Source organism: Cygnus olor, chromosome 2 (assembly GCF_009769625.2).
Source record: "Cygnus olor isolate bCygOlo1 chromosome 2, bCygOlo1.pri.v2, whole genome shotgun sequence".
Taxonomy (NCBI): Eukaryota; Metazoa; Chordata; class Aves; order Anseriformes; family Anatidae; genus Cygnus; species Cygnus olor.
The window spans coordinates 7,248,193-7,272,337 of record NC_049170.1 but is presented as its reverse complement, the minus strand read 5'-3'; the positions used below and the strand labels follow the sequence as shown (position 1 = coordinate 7,272,337).

Genomic DNA, 24,145 nt, shown 5'->3' with positions numbered 1-24,145 from the left:
ACATCCCATTGTATTTTAATTTTGGGAAGTGTCATTGTACTTTAGTTTTGGGAAGTGACATCTCTGATCCCGTAAAACATGTTGTCATCCCGATTGTTACTGCTCATGCAGAACCAAGGGAACTAACGATGGTGAATGCAGCCTCATGGTGCCTGGGAGTCCTTCATTACCTTTCGGACTAATGAAGTCAGCTCTTGTGATTCTGTGAGCTCTTTTATTCCACCAGAATGAGGGAATCATCCAATTAAGTTTATCAAAGGGCTTTTTATTGAGATTCAGCAGAAGGGCAGGAAATAAGTGCAGACATCTATCTGGTGTGTCGTCTTTAATTGTGCTTACTGTCCCTGACAAGGATGGTGGGAGGAGATTCCTTTCCTGTTATTCACCTTCCAAATTTTTTTTAAGAGAAGAGGCAAAATAAAGGTCAAATAACTCACTGTTGTAAAAGCAAACAAAACTCAAATGCTCCGTAAGTGTGTTAACTTTTTGGAGCTGGAGAAGAAAAGAGAAGAGCTCAGGAACTTTTAATAACTTTCACTTAAATTCAGAAACATTTTGAAGCTTTGGGGTTGTTTAGTTTGAGCCCATTCATATTCCATACAGGGTGTTGGTTTCTTTTTATTTATTTATTTATTTTCAGACTGTTCTGAAAATGAATCTAAATTCACCAGTAACTGAATCAAAGCCAGAGATTTTTCAGAGATACTGAGCTGTGTAAATCCCACGGCAGATGGGAAGGGATTGTGGAGTTGGTCACCCCAGAGAGGGGCTGTAGCACATCTCTCCACAAGGAGAGAGGAGTTTGTCCAAATGGTGAAGGAATATGGAAATCCAAAGGACTGCCTTAGCTTGGTGATTCCTGAAGTAGGCAATGAGGGCATCCTCTGAGGGAGGCTGTGTGCCTATGATAGGGCTCTCTGCTTTTAGGAGAGCGGGGGGAGGTGGCTGCAGAGAGGTGCTGGGGTAGGGTCAAGGACAGAGCCAGGGTTTCTCCAGCTCTGACACGGTCTCCGCCTGCTCGTGGTCGGAGTCTTCTCAGCACAGCTCATTCATTTTTTTCTGGCCACATCTCTTTGGCAGGACGCTTCTCTTCCATGCAGTTAAGCAGTCCTTAAATTCTAGGTTGTGAGCACAAGTGGCTTCTTAGAGAGGACCTAAGTTGGCAAAAGAGAGAAGGGATCAGAATTTCAATGCAAAGCAGGAGAAAGAAAATGACAATGTTGGGAAAACTTGTGTCTATGTGTGAGAAGAGGCAGGACTGAGACAGCTCATGTGTGGATGATGAGAGTCTGGTTTGTGGTGAAGGACGAATAGTTTGGTCTCAGTGCATTGCATTGGGGTTATCATACGGCAGTGGTTCAATATAATGTGCTTTAATCTTTCTTGTAAAATAAGAAGATTGTAAATTAGGTAAGAAAATAGTTGAAGGGAAAGGTGGCAGGCTGGTATCGAAAAGATGACTGTTGGGTGGAGGGACAGAGCTGGTGGCACTTGCCAAGCTCGGTCCTTGGATTGAACTTTGGTAGTAAGGCACAGAAAAATAGAAATGCTAATGAAATTTGTTGGTGATACAAAGACAGAGGGGTGTTTTTGGATGTAGAGAAGGGCCTTATATAGGAAGATCTGGATGGCCTTCAGGATGGATAATTCCTACCAGCACAAGACACTTGGAATACGTCAATAGCAGTAGTAAGAGAGGTCAGGGACCATTCTCTTGCTCCAGAGATGCTGGGCTTGGGCCTAGTCCTGCTGTAGGGCCGGACTCTTGCACCCACCAGCACAGGGTGGCCACATGCAGCCTGGGCCTGTCCCTTGCCTGAGCTCTCCCCAAGCCCAGGGAATGCCTGGGGAGTACTCACAGCACAGGTTAAATCCCCAGAGGGTGGTGAGCAAGCAGGGAAACCATACGAACAACTGCATGATGGTTTGGGCCTGTGTCCAGCTGTGTCTCACTTACTGGTATGAGGTACTCTGGCACAGGTGGAGGTTTATGCTGGGATTTTTGTTATCGATGAGTTTGTTGAAAATGACCATGGGAAATGAAGATGCAGGCCTTCTGGTCCATCACAGAATGGAGTTGAGTCATTAAGGTGCATTGCTGTGGGAAAGGAAGAAGGGATTAGGGAGAGAGAGAGAGCCCCTCATCCAGGTGAAAGGACTAGGGGAGCCGTGTTTGCTGAGATGAAATCTTCCAGAGCTGCCCAGCTCGGGGCAGGTGCCAAGCTACCACTTTACGTTCCATTCAGAAAACCGAAAGCACGTCTGTTCAATGTAAAGCAGTGCAAGTCTCCTCTCATTTTGTTGCTTTATTTTCAACAGCAGCCAGCTCTGGATACACTTTAGGAGCCTGCCTAAGATCATTCAGTTTATAAAACATGGCAAGGTTTCTCCCCAGTCCCCAGCTGAGGATCCTTTTGTGCTCTGAAGCATGAACACTGGTAGTCTTACGGCATTTTGGAATACATTTACTCAGTGCTATGTAAGGCTATGTAAGCCTTAAACAACCAAAGCCAGTCGCTAGAAACAGCACACGTAATCAAGCATGGGGCTCTGCTTGGCTGCTTAACCTCAGCGGGGAGCACATCCCTGCAGACTGAGGGTAGGGTTGTACTGGCACTCGTATATTCTTCTATTACCCAGCTGCTAATATAGCTGTGTTTCAGCTGCTCTGTTCTCTGCAGACCTGTGCTCAGAAGCTGAGATTTCTGCCTCTCCAACATCACCACTTTTAAGGTTCAGGGAGCCCAGGGTTAGAGCTCAAGGACCCCATGTATGTTCTGCACAAAGCCAACATAGGGGATGTTTTGCTGGAAGTTGTTTGCTTTTTATTTATTTATTTATTTATTTATTTATTTATTTATTAAGTGAACAGTCTTCATACTTCAGACAATTTTTGAATTTGTTTAATTAGGCCTTATTTGTGCTTTGATATGTATTGTACTTCCATTTGGTGTTTGTACTACTTATCTCCAAAAGCCCAATTATCGAGCCAGGGTCAAATGAGCCACATCACTGTGTGTATTTGCTGGGTGCGATTCATATTTCTGCTCATTCTTGCTTCACTGGCTTTCCTGGGCCATTACAAATTGATCTAAAAGGGTTATTAATGTGAGAAACTAAGGTGCGATACTGTCTTTCACTGCTACAGCTCAGCAGGGGAAACAGTTATATTTCAGAAGCACGTGTGGGAGCTTTGTTCCCACCTGCCTGTCACAGCTTCAGGAAATTAACCCCAAAAGCATGCAGAACAGGCTGATGATCCATCTAGCTGTGCAGCCTTCCTCCAGCAACACTGCTGGAATCATCACTCTGGGTCTGCGTAGGATGCTGCAGTTTCTTCCACAGCAGAGATTCTTCTGCATTCCCAGCTGATGCATGGAAATTTATATCACCTTGTGACTTTTCTATGCGCTGTCATAGCTGTTGTTACTGCTGATTTTATTCAGAGAAGCACCTAATCATCTTTAAAAACTCGCAATCATTAGCCTCCAATAATACTCTAAGAAAGAAATACTGATGTAATTCCCCAAGCAAAATCACAGGTATTTATCCTCTTTGATGGGGGGTGTAACCTTTGTGTAATTAATGTGTGGAGCAGCTGGGGAAGAATTCATTGCAGTAATTTCCTTTAATTTAGTAGCATGCACACGTGTATTTAGCAGTGTGCCCCTGGTGCTCTAACAATTAGCTAATTCAACTGCCTGGCATGATGGAGGGAAAGCAACTGGTTGTGATTGCAATAAATAAAAACATCCCACTGCTTCTCTTAAGAATTTGAGAACATTTTGCTTCCATGTCTGGCTCGTGCGTGCAAGGCAATACTGATTTTATTTGACAAATTGTTCCTTGACATTTTACATTTCTAGACTTGCTTTATCCCGTGAAGATAGCATAGTCTTTTGAAGTGTCTGCTATCCGTGTTTGGTTATAATCAAATAAGCATGCAAAAAAAGATGCATGAAATATTAAAGGTGGCACCAGAAAGACGTCCTTCTCTTAGCTTTACAAATTTCACCGCTTGTCACTTTAGGAAAAATGATAATGAAATTACAATCTTGGAAACAGTCCTAAATTATAGTAGTGGTGGCAGATTTGTATTATGACTAAAATGAACTTGAAAATGTACTTCTTACTCCCAGCTTTCAGGCAGTAGATTTGGCAGTAGACCTGTTTAAGGTGCAGTGTGAATGGAGGTGCTGTTGTGCTACCTGGTTGTTTCCTGGGCTGTGTAGCTGGGAGAGAACCACGTGTAAGTAGTCTCAGATGATTTACAGATGATATTTTAGTGAAGTTAATAAGCCTTTATGAAAAAGTTACCACTTTGAGACTGTTTACCCATAACAAAAATGCAGTTTGTTTAGTAATTTATTTATAGCATGTTAATTATTCCAGGTCTCAGCTGAGGGATTGTGCCCTATTCTTCGTGATAAATACTCACCACGAGATGTTCTGTGTGCCAGAGGACTTAGAGTGGTACTCAAGGAGATATTGTCCTCACAGCAGAATAGATGTGGAATAGAAATGAGTTTTCAAGATTGCACACAAAACCATGATGGAGTTGGAGGGCTCAGGCCGCTGCGTTAAGCATGAAACACTACATTTTCTTTTCTGAAGAATCAAGAGTCAAGAGTCTCTTGTTGGTTTTTGTATCCAGTGCTTTAGTTAGAATTGATTTATCCATTCCAAAAATTTCCCCATGAGGGCAACTGCTCCTCTAATGCTTCTGCAAAAGGACAGGTATTGCCAAGACATTCTTTTCCGTGCTGTAAAAAATAAGTTGGGAGGTATAAAAAGCAGTTGTGCATCTTGCCAGACATCTCCGTGCTGCTCAGAGGAGCACAGAGCAGAGTTCATCAGCTGTGCAGGGCTCTGCCATGCCAGTGGGGCTCCGTCCTGCTGCTGGTGACCCATGCTGTTGGTGCCCATCTCCCAGGTGAAGTACCACGGGCCTTTCAGGTTGGAAACCTTCCCAAATGAGGCACCACAATCTCTGCAGGCCCTTCTGCAGTTCCCACACAACAAGATCCATTCCAGCTTTCATCCTTTCTTTCATTTAAGTCGTTCTAATCAAAGATATTATTTTCCCTGCCATTCTTCCCATGGCAACAGCACCCCTGCCCAGCTCGAGTGATACATATCAGGTGTGCCTGGCAGGCAGAAGTTGTGGTCTGCCCCATACCTCCCTTTTGTTTTGCATAACTGAGGAGCGAGGAGGCATGCAAAGGGCTTGGACCTCGGCATGCCTTGTGCAGGAGGCAGCACGCTGTCCCCACGGGTGCATAAGCCATGGCCTTTGTTTTTGCCTTCCCTGCAGACCTGAAACCCAGCACTGCCGTCTGCCAGAAACAAGGCCCTTCATTCACGAGAAATGACCCCAGCTAAAAAAGAAGCCTCGTGCCCACAGAAGTGTTTTGTGCATCTAGAAGGCAATAAACTCTGCATGTAGCTCAGGCACAGGCAAATCCCACAGTGGTTTGGGTAGGCTTCTGTTAATTGCATGTGGGGAGAATTTCATCTTTGCTCCTTTTTTTGGGTTGTTTTTCTGGATTTGCCCCCACTCCCTCGCTGGGCGAGCCTGCACAGTGCCGTGCTGTGTTGTGCACAGATATTCACTCTGGCTGGAAAGCCAGCACAGGTCCCAAAAAGAGACAGAGCTGTTAGAAAGGTCGTGCCCAAACTGGAGGCCGGGCTAATTAGCTGGAACATTGCTGCTCTAAAATAGTCGCTCTATTTTGGGACTGGAGTTGAAAGTAGCAGTGCCCAGCATTGTAGAGAGCTGCCAGGTGCTTGGGAACTTGTGCTCTCTGCTGTGCTGTATCGTGTGGAGGAGACTTAAATGCCACAGATGGGTGTTTAAATGCAGGAGGAAGACTTTAGGGCACTGTGTTTGCCCTACGTACATTTGTTGCCTTTAAGTTTTCCAGGGAAGGAATAAGAATATGTGGCTAATAAAAAATAATAATAATAATAATTTTTTTTTTACTAAAAATATTCAGAATTATATGTGTGATAATAAAGTTTATGCACATAATTTTACTTTTTTTGTGAAATTCAGGTCATCTTTAACAGCCATGGGCAGCCTGGAGCCCAGAGAGGTGGCACATATGCATCTATACGTGTTAGTGCAGGCAGGCCTGGCTAATCCATAGCCCAAATAAACAGGAACAACTGTGTTGAGACAAGTTCTGAGATCCCAGTGGCACAAGCTGAAGTGAATTAATGGTGCTTTTTCTTTTTCTTCCTTTTTCTGTCCTCCTCAGGTGGAAGAAAGCTACTCTGCAGGCAGCCCTTCGAAAGGCCTTTTCTCCAAAGGGCTCCAGAACCGACCTTCCAGTCCTGTTTCTGCCCCTGTGAGATCCAAACATAGCCCCGGCTCACCCAAAACAGTCTTCCCCTTCCCCTACCAGGAGTCTCCCCCACGCTCCCCACGCCGAATGAGCTTCAGTGGGATCTTCAGGTCCTCCTCCAAAGAGTCCTCCCCCAATTCTAACCCGTCTACCTCTCCTGGGGGCATCAAGTTTTTCTCCAGATCAAGAAAAAGTAAGAAATTGCTCATGTTATTTCAGGAAGATACACAGTACCTCTGGGCTTGGCCCATTCTTTACCTGCGGTAGTGAAGTAAGTGCAGATGAGGCATGTGCTAATTGTTCATTATTGCTTTCACTGACCGTGTGTTTGGGGTTTTTTTGGCTGGCGAGTAGGGAATGACTTCTGCAGGACACCTGCACAGGGCTGAGGAGGGAAATCACGCTTCAAAGCTTTGCTTAGGAATCCTGCTCCCATGTCAGGGGGAGTTTCCCAAGCAGTTTCACCAGGGCTGGTTGGGTGTCAGCTCCAGGGCTCAAGAAGAGCTCGAGCAGTCGTGGGGTTTGTGGTGGAGGTGGGCACAGAAGGGATCTCATCTCGGGAGCTGAGGGAGGCTTGCCTCTGTAGTCTCCATGGAGAATTTCAGCAGGTTTTTAATTGGTATCTCTTTGCCCTATTGTTGGGGAAAAAGAGAAGCCTTGACTAGGTAGCAATAAATGGTACGTGTTTCTGATCAAATGACCACTAAGGGGGGGTTTGGGCTCCTTTACTACATGAAAGATGTGGCAGACCTCCATGGTTCAGAGCAGTTGCCTACTTTGCATCAGGAATAAATTTTGCTTCTTCACCAGCCCGGGGACTAATATACCATTTCTCCAACTCAGAAATGAGCAGGGTTGAGAAAGGGCTTTGATTTTTAGGCTTTTTATTGGGTAAAGGTTCCCAGTGCTGATCTCCCAGCAGTTGTGGCCACTCTGCCTAGGGAAAATTGGCTGTAGGAAGGGGACTGAGTTACAGGGGAAAGAGAGGAATGACATCATGCCACTGAAGGTGCTGGACTGTCAGGCTTTCCTTTCTGTTAACAGAAGAAATAACTTAATGATATATTTTTTGTCAAATCTTCTGAGACAATGCAGGTGCAGAATTAGCGATGCAAATACCAAATGTGGCTGTATGTTTACTGCAAAGTGTTGATAATTTTCTGTGGCTTATAAATAGTGTAGAAGCACCTTCATCATCAGGATTTCTCTTCAAAATGCTGGCTTTAATCAGAACGAATAATTTCATAGTGATTTCTGCACACATGAACACAGCTATACAAACCCGTATTGGGTTTTTCTTTTTGTTTATCTGTTTATTCTGCTGCAGCTTAGTTGAAATGGCACCTTTTCCAGTCCTTGCCTATCTCTGAAACACCCTCAGGAGACTGAAAGCAGGAGAGTCAGTGTTTCTGAAGGACACCAACTGAACTGCAAGCATCATTCTATTCAAGGGCATTTGTTCTTCTCCACTTAAAGTTTAAACACGCTATTTATGCTCCCCTTTTTCTCAAGCCTCACAACATTAAAGATCATTTGAGCTCTGTTTGCTGGTACATATAGGTTTCAATGTTGCACAGGCAGTATGGAGCTGACTCAGCGGACCCAGAAGAGCTTGCTCCTGCATCAATACACACTGCATAGCAAAGCCATCGTGTGACGTTTTGACTAAGTTATCCAAGCAAATAGCACCGCTTAAGTCTGATCCTAGCTAGGTACATCAGAATATTAAATAAAGAAATCTTCCAGTAGTCAGCAAAATCCTTTTGATAAGGTCACATCACTGTCTCAGGGACAGGCTTGGAACGGGGCCATGCTATTTCTGAGCTAACAGAAGATCCCCATGACCCTGCTACTCCAGGGACCATTGCAGGAATTGTGCTGGGCTTGGGTGTCTGTGGTCTTTCGTTTTTAGGGCCTCTTGCAAAGAGTGAGTTGATTAAAATTTGTATTAAAATTGATAATTTGATATTAGGAAGAACTTTACTGAAAGGGTTGTTAGGGATTGGAATGGGCTGCCCAGGGAAGTGGTTGAGTCACCATCCCTGGAGGTCTTTAAGAGACGTTTAGATGTTGAACTTAGTGACATGGTTTAGTGGAGGACTTGTTAGTGTTAGGTCAGAGGTTGGACTAGGTGATCTTGGAGGTCTCTTCCAACCTGGACGATTCTGTGATAACTTGTCTCATTCTGCAGCTTTTTTTTTTTTTTTTTTTTTTTTATCTGCAGAGCAATCTGTAGCAGGTGCTTTCACATCGTTAAGCTCTCTTACAGAGACACTTATGCAGATACACGCTCTTCACCCTGTCACGTTAAAGTAGATTTTATTCACAATGTGCTAAACAGGGGTTGGTAATGAATTACACTCTTAGGGTGTACTATATTCAACTGAATTGTATTTAACAAACACTTCTCAGGACTTCAGGAAACTTATGAAAGCCAATAGTTTTGTTGTGTTATGTAGTTTTACACAGGCAAAACTTTTACATTCTGCTGTGTGGCAAAGAAAGAATAACCCTAAGTACCATGAAGCACTAAGTTAATTGGCTAAGTCCCACTCAAAGCAAAGTCTGTGTAGGCCGAGCAGCATTTTCTGAGTGACAAGACTTCTCAGAGACCCCTCAGACCAGATATTTCAGACCTTTGTGCAGGTGCCAAGCTGCAGAGCTCTGAGAAGAGCTAAAACAGCACATGGCTACGTTTCTGAAGCTATCTGAATGCTTCACTGCTCAGAATTGCCACATCTTATGTGATTAAAATCCCACTTTCTCAAGGAGCTTGGGACACCCATGCTAAAAGTGAAGGGGGGTTAGGTTGCTTTATTTCTTCTGAAAATGACAGCATGCTGAAATCACATGGACTTGCTGTGCTTGCCTGCTGTTACAGGTGATCAGCTGCTGGCACAGGGTTAATACTATTGAACTGAAATGGGTTAATACTATTAAAATGAAATGAAGTTAAATGTGTGCTGGGATGCATTAGGAGGAGCATCGCCAGCAGGTCGAGGGAGGTGATCCTCCCCCTTCTCAACACTGGTGGGACACATCTGTAGGGCTGGGTCCAGCTCTGGGCTCCCCTGTACAAGACGATCAGGGACATACTGGAGTACGGCCTAGTGAAGGGCCATTAGGTTGGTTGGGGTTGGAGCACATGGTATAGGGGGAAAAGGAGGAGAAGAAGACCTTTTAGCTGTCATTAGTTACCTATCGGGAGTTTATGGAGAAAACAGAGCCAAGGCATGTCAAGAATGCACAACAGAAGGACAGGAGTCACCAAGGGAAGCTTCAGGCAGACATAAGCCAAATGTTCTTGATGGGGGTGACTTGGCATTGAAGCAGGCAACCAGAGGGCTGTAAAATTGCTTCCTTGCAGATTTTAATAGTGCAACAGGACGAGGCACCCCTATCAGAAGTTGCAGCCCTGCTTTGAGCAGGGGCTGGGCCAGAGACTACCAGATGTCCGTCCCAGCCGTTCGGCACTGGAGCCTTTCCTTCTGATTTATAGCATATCTGCACTTACCCAGGCAATCCACAACTGAAAAATGCACCAGGTAAAAGCCCACAGGGTTTGTAGATTTTTTTTTTCCTCGCTTTACTTGAACTGAGCCCATCCAATGCTCCTTCCCCTATTATCTTGGAGCAGTATGTGAGGGAAGTATATGCCATCTTCATTGTAAATAACATCCCCCGTCTTTCCTCCGCTTCCTCCTCCCACGCCTTGTTCAAAACACAGACTAACCTGTTACTCTGTGTATTCCTTGTTTTTCTTGGAAGCAACTTCTTCCTAGCTTGTTTTCATTTCAAAGGCTGTGTGTGACATTTGCAGTGTTTTCTTTCCCATGTAGCTGCTCTTTTCCCAGTGAAGTTATTTTGCCACTTGAATATATGCAGTTCAGCAAGGATATTAATGGTTAGGACAATATTAAAGCAGAAAGTGATCTGCAGACATGAGGTTTAAAACATTTTCCAGTGTGAGGCTAGGAGTTTAAAGCATTTGCTCATCTTTAATATTTTTTCTCTCTCTCTGGCAATAACCAAAAGCTCATCTTTGTGTCTTTTCCTTTTGGTTACCCCAGTTCAACAGCTGGCCACAGCCCCATGACTGACCTAAATAACTGCCTTGAAGTGAAAGATACCTTCCTGCAAAAAGTATTTAGCTGTATGCACAGCTTTGAAACAGCAAGCTACAGGCTGGGGCTTCACGCCCGGTGTCCCACCTTTGAAAAGGCAATAGATGCTCCAGATGCATTGGCCCCTCCTGATGGAAGCTCAGCTGAATTCTTTTCATTGGGATTTGTTCTTGGGTCCCAGCACTGCCCCTTTGGTTCAGGAATTTCAGAACAGCAAAGCCCAAGGCAGCACCTCATGTATAGAAGTAAAGCAAACTAAGGTGATCCAAAGTAAATGTGGGAGGATGACCTGCACTGGCAGAAAACACAATTCAGCCTACATTTTTCCATGGTCTTGCGTGAGCTCTCACCTCAGAAATAATACATGTACAAGTAAATCAGGAGAGCATCACTTTACCGAGTGGAAATTAGGGAGCTATCCCTGCAGATATGTTAAAATCAAATACCAGGAAAGTTTTTAGTAAAAGTACATGGCTGTGTGAGATTTAACTCATTAAAAATGAAGCTTTCTACCAGGGCTGAATGCCCTCTCTGAAGGACAGCAGGACATTTTCCAATCCTGCTTCCTGTTCCAAAAATACCAGTCAAAGTAGCAGCAATAATCACAGCACATTGATGGCACTGCCAATTTTAACAGCAAAGGAAATCAATTAAAAGGTTTCCATTGACCTAAGCTTTGGGCTGTGGTGGTTGGGATCAAAACATAAGTTAGCACAGGATTAAAGGCTGCTTACAGACTGTTGTATCTAAAATTACACAGCTTTCAAACACCTTGAAGTTGGTGCTCAGAGCTGAATAACAGTGAACGTGCACGATATGTGAGGAAGGAAATGCTTTTCAATACAAGATTTTGATTTTCTGCTTTCTCTTAGTAAATATATATTTTTTTTGCATCTGAAATTCAGTGCTATTAACCATGGTACCTAACATAATCAATAAGGAGGGGTTCTGGTGCTCCAGTACTAAAGGACCAGAAAGGTTTCTTTTTTCCTTTTTTTTTTTTTTTTTTTTTTTTGGAGAACGTCGTGTGGTTAGAATACGAAATCTGTAAGGAAATAAAACTGTACTAGTTTTTACCCATAGATGGAGCCAGTGGCTCTCATTTCCAATAGCCCAGGAAAGAAATGGGGGAAAAAGCCTACAGGGTTTCATGTTGCCACATTCAGCTCTGCAACCTTGAAGGCCTCCTGACCGTGGCACATCAGTACTGAAGCTTTTCTTCACACGTTCATGCAATTCACAGCTCCAAGATTTTACTCCATATTCATGATATTTAAGTAATAATTTGCAGTGAAGTGGCATTTTGGTCAGATACCGGCATGAGGTGCCAGGCACGGACATCCCATGTATCATTGTATCAAGCTGGCTGCCCACCATTACTCTGTAGGAATCTCCTTCTCATGCCATACAGGATGCGAGGAGATACATCCCTCCTACAAGCTTCTGAGGTCTATGTTTATATTTTTCTTTGCTAAATCAATACATTCGACCCATAGTCTGGGACCCTCCTGCTCTTCGGACTACAACTGTAGAGACACATCAATATAACTTGCATTGGGACGTTGGATAGCTGGGGCCACTTTCACCTTCAGTTTTTCAGCCTGTGTCCGTGGTTCCCCTGCCTTCTGGACCTGCAGGTGGGTGGGATGCTGGAGGGAAATGCCATGTGGCAGCTTCGGTGTCTGGCTGTGACTGCCCTCATGCCTGCTGCATAGGACTGGATGGTGCAGTCTCATCCAACATCATACTGTAAAGCCTAGGAAAGGAGCAGAGGCATTTCTGTCTTCCTCTCCTTCCCTGCACTGCTGCACAGATACATCTAATCATAATTTTTCAAGTTTGCTTTGCCAACAGAGGCAGGGGACTTAACACAATTCATTTCAGTCTTGTCTACATGAGAAAAATGACTTTTTGCAGACAACATGTGTCAGCAGCACGGCTGCAGCTGAACTGGTGCCACAGACAGCTTCCCGTGGCCAAAGACCAGCCACATTCAGCCCCGGTTCCTCTGCCAGTTACTGACATCTGCTGTCAGCAGCAGACGATTTTTCTGGTTAGAATGTGCCCATTGTGATTGGTCTTAATTTATTTGGAGAAATCTTTCAATGCCTTTCCCATTTCACCTTAGTTTACCCATGGTCAGTGTTACCTGTAATCCGCATAGGTGGAGCGCGCCCAACATACTTTTGTATTCTACACTGCTCATTCTAGGCAGAAAGGATTTTTCAGACTGTCTTCAAACTGCTAATTGCTTAGATGAAATGATGCAAAAAAAAAAAAAAAGAAAAAAAAAAAGGAAAAATTTTCAGTCTAACTTTCATTGGTAGGGTATGCAATGGACCTGGGACCAGAGTCATTCCCATTTTCTCTCTTTCTTGGGATTTGAACTATGGATCATGCTATAAATGGTTACTTTTGGTAACTAAACAAGATTTTATTTCTTGTGATGTACAGAGAAGAAGTCAGTGACCTTAGTTTTATGTTTGTTCTTTTAGAGACTGCTGCTGGCATGCAGGGGAAAGAGAAATTCCCAAATTTCCAATCAGTAAAATAATGCTTTCCACGTTTATTTTAATATGAAATATACATATAGAAAATGTACAGTTTGAGCATCTCTAAAGGTTGCTGAACCCTGGTGGCCTTTCATGGCTCATCTCCTTCAAGTCCTCGTGTAAGGAAGGTTTGCAGGGCAGTGCTCTCTTGCAAGCAGCTTTGTTTCCCCACAGGCGGTAATGCAAGCAAAAGTAAAGCTGAAAAGAGAGTTTTGAAGTCTCAAAGTGTTAGACAGTAAACCATTTGGAAATAATTTGTGTATTTCTTTTAAACTATCTCTAGTTTAAAAACCCAGGAAAACATGTAGGGCAGATTTTCAAATATACTTAGGTGTCTAATTTCCATTGAGATCAATCATTTCAGAATTTAGTCCCTAGGCAAGTTCTTGGTTTTAAGTAGTGGAGAAATCCTGTTCTGTTTATTTTAGTAGCTTTGTTCACATACTTAGTATTAAGTGCATCGCTTTATCTGAAGCTTAGTGAGCACTAGTCATGATCCCAGTGAAACTGCATTGTGCATCCAGTGTCTTACGATACATAGTTCGAGTCTGAAGTGTTACTACCCAGTTAAGGTATCAAAGCCAAACTTTATATATATCGTAAGTTCTCAGAGTGCTCTTCTTCATAGATAAAGCCCATGGAAAATGCCTCAAAAATGCATGATAAATGTTGAATCAATCAGTTCTCTGATCTGGAAAAATAGGGAATGAAAAAACTTGATTACAGGGCAAAAAATGCGTAGTTTGGGGGGTATAGTGTGTGTAGTAAAGTAAGTATAGTTAAATTTTAGACTCAGTCCAGCGGCCAGTAGTTCTTACATAGCCCTTGCTGAATCAGTGTGGGTTTTGATTGAGATGGGGCTGAAAGAAAACATTAAATTTTTTTAAAAAAAAGGAATAATAATGATGGTATTGTGAGATGTTGCTCACTCACGGTGCTAGGTTAAAGGTTGGACTAGATGATCTTTGAGGTCTTTTCTAACCTAAATGATTCTGTGATTCTATGACTATATGAATGCAGTGACATGAGAAAGGCCTTTGACATTTGGTATTGGTTAGGAATTACCAGTAGTTTTCTAAGATGCCCTTAGCAAAGGTGGTGGAGGCAACTTCAATACAGCAAGATGCATGACTCAGTGGGCTGAGAGCTGTGGACACCCAGTCCAGCTTCTGCTGTAGTAAATTTCAGTTCTACTTTTTCTGTGGTCTTTCAGGGAAGACGTTTCTCCCATTTCTAGTAGGCCATTTTCATGAGAAGTAGGCACAGGCAGACACCACAGACTGGCAGCTGAGCTGGTATCAACCATCACATGAGCTCACAGCAGCTGCTTCAGTAAAAGGTCACTTCCAGCAGTCACCAGATGAGTCGTGAATTGGGCAAGGAGAGCCTATATCACCCATGTTAATTCAGTCAGTGGTTGGATCACCTAGAGCAACTTGTGTAGTCATCATCCAACTACGAAGTCATCGTTGGCCCATTTGGTGTGTACAGAAAAATTAAATGCAGATGGGATACTGGGATGAGGGGATGTGGAAAAGCACAGAAGTTCTCTTCTAGTATAAAGCTCTGCAAAGCACCAGGCTTCGGATTTTTTCCCCATTGCCATGCTAAGGCAAATATCAGACTGGATTAGGAGATCTAGCGTAAAGCCTTTCTGTACCTGCAGTTTTACGGAGGTGAAAGGGCAGTGGAAATTGTGTAATACTAAAGTTATGCCAGCCTCACTGATCTACTAATTTCTATGCTCCCGAATCTGTGTACTGGAGGTAAGTCTGTCCATGCTGCTCTTTATTTCACTAAAGTAAGCTCACGTTTGCTTTTGTCAAAGCAGAGGAGGACAAGGACGACAGTTTTTAAAATTAATTGGTTTAGGATTTTCTAGCCAAGTGAGTTAATTGGTTTGGATTTTATTGGGCTTAAAATAATGAACACATCAGCTGGAGGAAGCTAGAAGTCCTGTTCTTAGTTTAAAATAAGGAGAGGACAGGCAAGGTCTTGTGCTGATGTCAGAAAATGAGTCTTGAGTCTATTTTTTGTACATTGATCTAAGAATGGCAGCCAAGCATCAGGACCTCTAAAAAAGTTTGTTTGAATCATGTATCCTCTCAGCAGGCTAATACATGTTTTGGGAGCCAGTAACTGTTACTGTGGGAGCTCTGACAATCCAGCAAACCTGACACGTTTCCCTGGCATGGTGTGGGACAGACATACCGAACGAAGGACAACACTGTCCAGAGAACCCAAATCAGGTTCAGAAAAGTCTTGTGTTAGTCACAGGAACACACATGCACATTATCTGGAGCTCCGTGCTCCTCAAAGTACGCATTATTCTGGGCTTTCATGGTGGGGTTTGCACAATGCTCAGAAGCACTAACAGTGGTTTGCCAGCCAGGATATGCAGTGGTTGGTGCTGCAAAATGCAAAGGATGGGGCATCAAGATGAGAATGAATTGTAGTTATAGTGTAAAGCTGGGAGAAGCAAACATGCTGTAAGTGATTGTAATTTAGAGAGTAATTTCCTGAACAGTGACCTTTCTGAAGGGAAGATTTTAGTCTGTAGTCACCTGTGTGCCATGAGTAATAATCTGTAATTGGTATTCTCTGCCAGTAGCTTTCTCTTTGATCCACTTTCAGGATGCTGGAGTTTGTTATCTGGCTAAACAGCTAAACCAACGCATCTGTAGAGCACTGCTGGAAAGGTCCAAATGTCAAAACCGAACTGTTTTATGACAATCACAGGAACACTGAGCCCGCATGGAGCTTATGAAGGTCCCCGTGCCTGGGAACTCCAGGATGGATCAGCAGCCCTCCTTCTCACCTGGGCTGGCTGGTTCTATTATGGGGCGCTGAGTGTTTAATGAAATCCAAATAGGATTTCTCTTATTTTAGCTTTAAAACAAAGAATGTATTGTGGGCTTTTTTGTTTGCTTGTTAAATTATTTTGAAGCTTGACTCTAGGTTCCTATAAGCGTGATTTGATAGGCAGCTTCTGCAGATTGCAAAAGGGTTTTCTTTGTAGCTTGCTTCCTGCAGCATCTCCTGCTGGTATGGCTCTCAGCGACTGAATTGGAAGAGCAGCTCTGAGAGCCTCATGTAGGTGTGTGATGCAGGACTGTGGTGACAAGTGTGTGTGGGTGGCTGTGCCAGGCAGTGTCACACTGCAAAGCCCAAAATGCATCTCCCTGGGAGCTCGTAGACAACCACGAAACATAGGTGCCCTCCTGTGGGCATCCTGCTGCTCCTCTTTGCTGTACGGAGAGGCTGGGATTGCGCCATGTGCCTCTGGATGCTTTGCTTTAGGTTTTGAGCAGGATGCTAAGGACCCTTTATTATACTTTTTTTTCCCTTTGCTTCCAAACCCATTCAAACAGTGAGGGCTAAAAGCACCCATCCCTCTAATGTATGTAGCTGTAGTGATTTCTGGAGTTGTTCAGGAAACCAAGTCCTCCTCTCGTAGTCCCAGGAGGGTCTGTCACTGCCACCAGTGGGGTCAGGATGTAGCCCATTAATATGAAGATGGACATTTAATTGCATTGACAAGCACCTGTACCCTAAGACAATTCATTCCTGCTGGGGAAGTCGTGCAGAGGCAAGCCATCCATCTTATGTTCATCAGCGAACGCCGATATTTGGGAATCCGGAGCATTTCAGGGGCGTTGTGAATGTTTGTGCTGAACCACCTGCATGCACGGGGCAGAAGGTTTGGTGTCAGATTTGTTTGCTTAACCTCAGTATAAGATTTCCGTAGCTCTTAACGTTCACGATCTTTTCCCGGATCAGTTTAATGGTGAGTGAGCTGCGTGTAGCAACCTGACCCAACACCTCAGCAGGACGACAGTGCTGCAGTTAGGGGGTTTCTTTCCCTCACCACTGCGTCTCCCGCAGAGCCCAATGGGCAGCCCCCGAACCGTGGAGGCTCCTTCTGCCTCCCACCCCACCTGGCAGCCTCCGCACCAGAGGCCAAAATCACCTTTAGTCCATGTCAAAAAAAGCGCCACGTCTAAATGCTACAAGGTCAAGACTTTCTGGACTGGGATGGGTAAGAATTGCACATGAGCTAACACTTAATACTGACCCGAGAGGAGCTGCACGTGGCACATAGTGCCTGCGTTATTTATGATGTGTTTAACATCTACACGAAGCACCTGCTGCCTTCATGTTTCCTGCAGAAACACTGGGCAGCGTTAGGCACAGAGCAGCCACCTCATGCCAAAAGGTTTCTCCAAGACTGAAGTCACAAACAGCAGCTGGAACACGTAGCCAGGTAATAAATATAGTGCTTTGGCTCAGGGTGTGCAGGTCCTTAGTACAACAGCAGGTGACTGCAATGCAGCGCTGGCCTAAACTTGTTTGGGAAAGTGAGTTCAAAAATGAATCGACGTAAACATTTAGATGAGTGGTTAGCTGAATTTTTTCATCTTTCAGAAGAAAGCACTGCTGCTGCCAGTGAAGGTAATTAAAGTGCAGCTTCTACCCCTGTGAAAGTCCAATTCTGCTGTCTTACATGCAATTAAAGCAACTGATTTGCTACAGCTGCCTTTCTGAGAGAGTGGCACAGGGAAAGATTTGACCATTGCATTTGACAACTTATTCTAACACATTGGAACCGTCTCCAGACTTGGCTGCTTAGAGTTAATAGTGTAAATCCTTGCTGAGAGATCTGTTAAGAAGCTGGGTGACTTGAAAATATAGAACCTTTTAATTAAGAAAAGCAAAAATAGAAGGGAAAAAAATGAAATTTTTTGAATAATTTCAGTGATATTTGCTCATCACCCATATGATGGTGGTGAGCAACAAGGAATAGTTTCCTGTGTGGGCTCTTAAGAGTTGGTTTTAGTCCTTCAGAGCCAGAGCAAAGCCCTACTTCCTATGCCATCAAAGGCACTCTCACTGACAAAAGCCTCGTCATGACCCTTCCCTCCTAAAAACATAAATAGTTGGTGGTGAGGATTAGCATCTATCTGACATCTCATATGCTCATTGGTGTTCACGGAAAGCTTTCAAGCAAACGGTGGGGATTAGTGCAAACCAGTTTGTACAGCTGCCCAGACTGTGTTCAGTCAGAAGCCCAGTCTGCAGAAAAAAATTGGGAATTATCAGCAAATTCTTAGTAGTGGTAAGCAAAGACAGGCAGGGATCTGTGTTCTGAACTTAGAAAAACAATCAAAGCCAGGGCTATGGGGTAACAGATAGGGGCTCTGTTGCAGTGGTTAGGAACATTTTTCTTTTCCCTGGTTTCCGTTGTTGTAGAAACAAAGACTGAGAAAGAAGCTGAGATTTAACATTCTTCTTACTTATATCAATGTATTTAATTAATAGCCACCCCTCTGGTATTCTTTAGCACTGGGCCATAATTCCTTCATGTTTGTTTGACCATTGTGAATTGATGCTCCCAGAGTATCCAGACCACTAGGACAAAGAATGTGTAAAAAACATCACAGTATGAAAATGAAAAAAAAAAAAAAAGTACCATATATGTATGCAGTCAGATAAACCCTGAACTACAAGTCCTTAAAGCCAAGATATTTCTCTGGGGAGAGCGGGAGTCCCCTGAACTTTTGGGGTTGGTGTGGAGCTGCTGTGCGAGGGAGATTTCGTTATGGAGCTTTCTGTCCCCTGCCCCATGGTGATGCGTTGTCCTCTAACCACGCACTTTAGGGGTGAGAAAGGGAAATCTCAGATATTTTTTTAAGGGCGTAAATGCTCTTGGGTACTCAAGGATGATAGCTGCTCTGGGATTGTGCCAGCCTTGGGGGATGGTGATGGAGGAGCATTACAGAAGGAGCAATTTGGGGTAAGGTACCTTGTTATGCACAACCACAGAGGGAGCTGGAGAAGGTCAGGATGGCCACGGCCACCTCAGTGATCCAGGAAAGTTTCTGTGGCACCGGGAGGCAGCAAGGTAGAGGACAGGGGGGTGTAAGTCTTTGGGAAGCTGGCCCTAGGTCAGCTCTTGCTCCAGCTGCAGTTTCTTGGCACGAGATTTGTTATTAAGACAAGTCAGTGCAATTAAATCCAATTAAAGTCAAACAAGCTGCTGGTGAGTGTTGGTCAGATGTGTGTGGGGATGTTGAGCCAGGTTTTAGGGATAAGTTTTGAGGCACCAGACAGTCTTCAAGCACCTGTGGAAAAGCAGTGTCTGCCCACTGCTAGAAGTGTTTAAAGAAGCGATCAGAAGGCCTGTACCTTTCAGGAATCCCACCACCATTTTCACTCCTTTACTCTCTCGTTGCATTTTGTATTTATGAAGAGCCACGCAGGTGGGAGGGCAGCATTTGTCCGTGCACTCATGTGTGTTAAATGGGAATCGCCACGCACCAGCTTCTGCATCTTCAAAGCCAGTGAGTGCTCTTACGTCTCCTAGCCACAAGAGGCTTGTGGAAGGCAACAGCAAGAGGCATTGCTACCAAACGAGCCTGATCAGGCAGTGCTATCATTCTTTCCACTGTGTATTGCTGTGGCTTTGTCCATCCCAGTGTTAAAGCTTGACAAGAAGAGAGGCGGTGTTCACAGGGGCTTGCAGGCATCAGTCAGAGGGAGTTACAATATTGTAGCAGCCCTGTGGGTCTGGGGCACCGGGGTTTGGAATGGGATTGCTGAAAGAGACGAGTCTGGGTGCTGTTGGCTGCTCGTGTATTGAAAGGCGGTGAAGTTATTAAGCAAATAAAACAAGTTGCACTAAAGAAAGTACCCAAATAGCACATCATTTCCTTTGGAAAATAACCCTGCGGTGTGCTGAGATCTGCTGCAGCAGAGCGCAGGGATAACTGTGCATTGTTCCTCACTTAGGAGACATGTCAGGAACCAGACTGGAAAAATGACCTGTAGTGGACTTTTTAATTCTCTGCCATCTAGCTGCCGGGAAGAGGAGTTTTGAGATTTTGTATATGTGCTTCAGTTCTGTTTCTGTTCTGCCTGAAGCCCTCTCTCAAGTCCCTCCAAATTCTTTACCATAAAAGATTATAAAACACTACAGCACTTCACTAAACGGCATCCAGATCTGTTTCTGCACAAGGCATATTTGGAGCAGGACAGCAATACAGGGAAAGACTGGGAAAAAATCACTTCCCCCTGGAGTAGCTGGATTTTTGCCATCAGTGAAACCTGGAATCCACCCACTGTAATGAACAATTAGCAGGTACTTAATAATGCTCTTTTTTTCCCCAGGATCCACAGATACCCAGCATAATGACTTACTGTAAGCAGCCCCTAAAAAGCAATGTTAAATCTCTCTGAGGTCTGCTTTGGAGGCCACAGTGAGATGGCTGCGTGAGCCTTGGCCGTGGCAAATGCAAAGCATAAAATGCTGTTACTGGGACAAGCTAAAGAAGGAGCTGAGTCTTAATCATATAAACAGATCCTCATATACTTTCCCCATGATATATTATAAAGTGCTTATATAACTGAAAAGATTAACCTTGGAGAAAAAGAAGGATAGAAAAATATTTTTATGACTTCTTATTTATGGCTGTATTACGGTTGAAGAATTACTTCACATTTTACAAAGCCAAAAAGTAGGGGAGGAGAGAAGAGGAGAGCTCTGAATAAGGAGAGATATTTGCATGGCTCTCAGAATATTAAAGAAAACCCCAAATCCTGAGGAGTTATTGCTGTCAAATGCAGACACGCAAGCAAATCCTTGAACGGAGCGGGGCTCAGTATCCAGGCAACGTCAACATTTTTTTGTTAAGCTACTGCCAGCGCCGCTGACGGCTCTCGCCACTTTATGGTCACATTAAAGAAGAAAATGCCTGACATCACTGAAATTCTTAGAAATTAATTTCTCATCCGTCCAGCAGATGCGAGGCTCGGCAATGCACAGCACATGCACGTCTTGCTAAAAGGCAGAGTGTGCAGGGGAAGAAAAACCTTTGGCAAGTGTGTGGCTGGGAGGCCATGTGGGTGCCTTGTTTCTCTGTAATTGAGGCATTTTGTTTCCCCCAGAGTTTCTTATCCTCTCCCTTGGACGCAGGCACTGGCTGTGCATTAGGGACTTGATCGCATTTGATTGAGAGGTTTATCAGCAGCTTCTGCCTCTGTCCTGTAGGCTGCAGGATTAGAGAAGCCCTTTGCCACACTAAGAAAGCTTCCACCTCTTTTTTCCTCCTCCTGTTTGCATAGCGCAAAACCAAGTGGCTAAATGAGGTTAGAAACCTCGTTAACACACTAATAACACTAAGATGCTAAGGGATGAAGTCTTACAGGGTTCGGGGGGGGGGGGGGGGGGGGGGGCACCGAGGGCATTGGGCCTGCTGGGCCTAGTGCTGCAAGGCTTCAGGGACTGTGCTGCAGGATGGGGAAGAAAGGGTCCCCAGGTTGCTGCTGCTTCCCCAAAATACAAGCTGTCCGTGCTGGGTGGTGCTGTAGCAGAGCCGTGTCTTTCCTCAGGGCTGGGAAGTCAGAGATGTGTGTGAAAACCGACTTGCCAGCTGGGTCTCTCAGGCCACACTGGTCTCTGTGTTTGCCTCATCCCAGGCCGAGCCATTGCTTGATTTTGGTGTTTGCCTTTTGAGCACACAAGCCAGTGATGGATATAGTTATCCCCAGTCAAGCAGCAGCCTAATAACAGAGCTGAGAATAAAACTGGAGTCTCCAAACTCCTCACTCAGCCCCGTTTCAGTGCCCCTCGCTCCCCTCCTCTGCCCTCTCTGTCAGTATTTTATTATGACTGGAAACTGCCTACTTGGTTTACAGGAATATGTTGCCTGGAGCCGTCATTTCTGTTCCTGTCTGTTAGCACAGAGGTTTTAATATTTTTTGCTCCAGTCACACACAAATAATATGACTGGCAGACTTGCCAGGCCTTATTGCTAGCTGATTAGGTGGTGACAGGGACTTTTTTTTTTTTTTTCCACAAATGTGTGTTAAGTAATAATAACAACAAAAGCATTCCATCTGATAGGGTTTTCCAGGCTGTTTTAGGCACCCTTGTCTCTGAGAGCCAGGATCACACCAACCTGCACCACAGGAAGCTCCTAGCTCGGTGTAGGACAAGTGTCCCCGAAGGCAGAGACACTCCCAGGGGGGACTAAGGATGCAGAATGCTTTTGGGGACGACACCGAAATTCAAGAACAGGGCTTTGTGCTGTTAGAGATAACCAGAGCTTTTGTTGCTGTAACACCAGATTTCTGCTTTGATTCTTGATGTGGAATTTAAACTGATTAATTATGTTGCAGCTACTTTGTGTGGTGCTTTCTACTTTAAGGACTCAAGCCTCTACACAAAGGCAGTCCTTGGAGAAGATTTGGGAATCTGATGGCACCATACAACAAGTTCTGGTCATCCGTGGTGCTTGTTTGGGTCACTTTCAAATGAGTTTTATGAGGTGAAAATAGTAGTGTGTTTGGCCCAGAGCGTTGCCAAGCTGAATCACCATTAAACAAGATTTCATGGCTCCAGAAGTCTCTTCTCAGTTTGAGGCTCAATGTGGTTTAATGAAGTAGGAAAATATGCTGGTTGGAAGCTAAGCGTTGGCCTGGGAACTGAGTTGAGCTGGGGTCAGCCTGAGAACTGGTACCTGTCCTCTGATTCTTGAGAGCATCTTAAAAATTAAATAGCCAAGGAAGGGTTGCACAAGGAGTTACTGTTGTCTCTTGCCCACTCCATCTCTGGGGCACTCTCCCAGGGACACAATCAATAGCCTTTACGTTCCCTTCCCTTATTGGAGCAGTTGTGAAAAGGTTTCAGACTCCTTTTCTCCTGTCTGTGCAGAGTGGTAGGGTTGGATTTTCCAGGAATATTCTCTTAGTGCATTGTTGCTCCCAAGTTTCCATCCCTCCTGCCATCTAGGCATAAAGAAACACACAAAAAGCCTTCCCTAGGTCATGTCTACATTGGTCCCAGCCAACCCACGGAGATTTTTCACACGGCCCTAAATATAGCATCTCTGAACTGAACGCTGTTTGCTATTTTCATGTGCAAAGTGAATAAAGGTGGAACTTGGTACAACCCAAGTCATCCCACGCTGTCCCATCATCCACTCCCATCCTGCAGTCACAGCAGCTTACCAGCTGGATGCTGTGGATGTGTTGGATGCCTTTTTCCAAGTTACTTGTCTGCCAATTGCATGAATTGGTAGAATTATCAAGAAATTGGGGCTTGGATGGCTTCTAGCTCATTGTGGACATTGAAACAGTGCCAACTTTTCTTTACATGTGCTCCATCTCAGTCTTTGTTCCTTCTGTACCCTGGCAGTTTGCTAAGGTCCCTCGATTGCCATGTCAGTAAACTGCAGGATCTGTCTTTCTCACTGTGCTTTCATTTCTCAAAAATTCAGTAAAGTTTCTGTGACAAACAAAATTGCTATGTTTGATCTGGGTGCAAAAATCTCGTGGGGAAAAAAAAAAAAAAAGACGGAAAGAGAAACCAGAAAAATGTTGAATGATTTCTCTTCCAGACCTCATGTATGTGATAATGAACGTTTCCTCCTCTACACTTCCATCTGCTCTGGCAGATCTGCAGTAATCTGGGCAACTAATTGTAGTAATCTCCTTGGAGCTTGGGCATGTGAGACAGCCACCTCACGCACACAGTGCTTTAAAGCCGTGTGAACAATGTGTCGTGTTCTTGCAAAGGAAGGAGCCGAGCCACCGAGTCCAACAGATCTCCGTCGTCTTCTCTTCCTCTCCAGCCTCGTGCCAGCCTGCTGGGGGACTTTCGGAAAGGCACTTCTTCCTGGGCAAAGAAGCTGCAAACCCTGATGCTCACCTCCTTTCTGCTGGAGATCAAAAGGTGCTCTGGGAGGTCTAGATGGTAGTGGTGTTTCCTGAGATGTTCGTCTCAAGCTGTTAGCAGGGCCGATTTGTCTGTTCGATTATTCTTGGCATTAAAGTATGCAACGTGCTTGGTTTCATTCCCTTGCTTGCAAATCACGATGCTTTAGAATCATTAATTCATAGAAAAAGGGTTACAAAAGGTAAGGGTAGAAAAATGAGGACAGATCTTAGGATTTTGTGCAGTTGTGTTTGATTTTTTTTTCCAAATCCTTTGTGTTCTTTGTTAACCAGCAAGTGAAGATCTGCTGTATTTGTTAGGGGTGGCTTGAACAAGCAGACCGGGGGAGCTGGCTGCACTGCAAAGATGCCACACAAGGGGTGGATTTCAGTGCAGCCCATGCCTGCA

General features: G+C 44.4%; 1 protein-coding gene across 2 annotated transcripts in view; it reads left to right on the top strand.

Annotated features, from left to right (window-relative positions):
* The window catches only part of PRKAG2 (protein kinase AMP-activated non-catalytic subunit gamma 2), a 218,302-nt gene that overhangs the window by 72,745 nt on the left and 121,412 nt on the right, over positions 1–24,145 (top strand). For both annotated transcript variants that reach the window (XM_040546201.1, XM_040546202.1), the window contains exon 3: positions 6,261–6,540. In XM_040546201.1, coding sequence (XP_040402135.1) covers positions 6,261–6,540 — 280 coding nt within the window. The remainder of the gene's footprint in view (positions 1–6,260; positions 6,541–24,145) is intronic.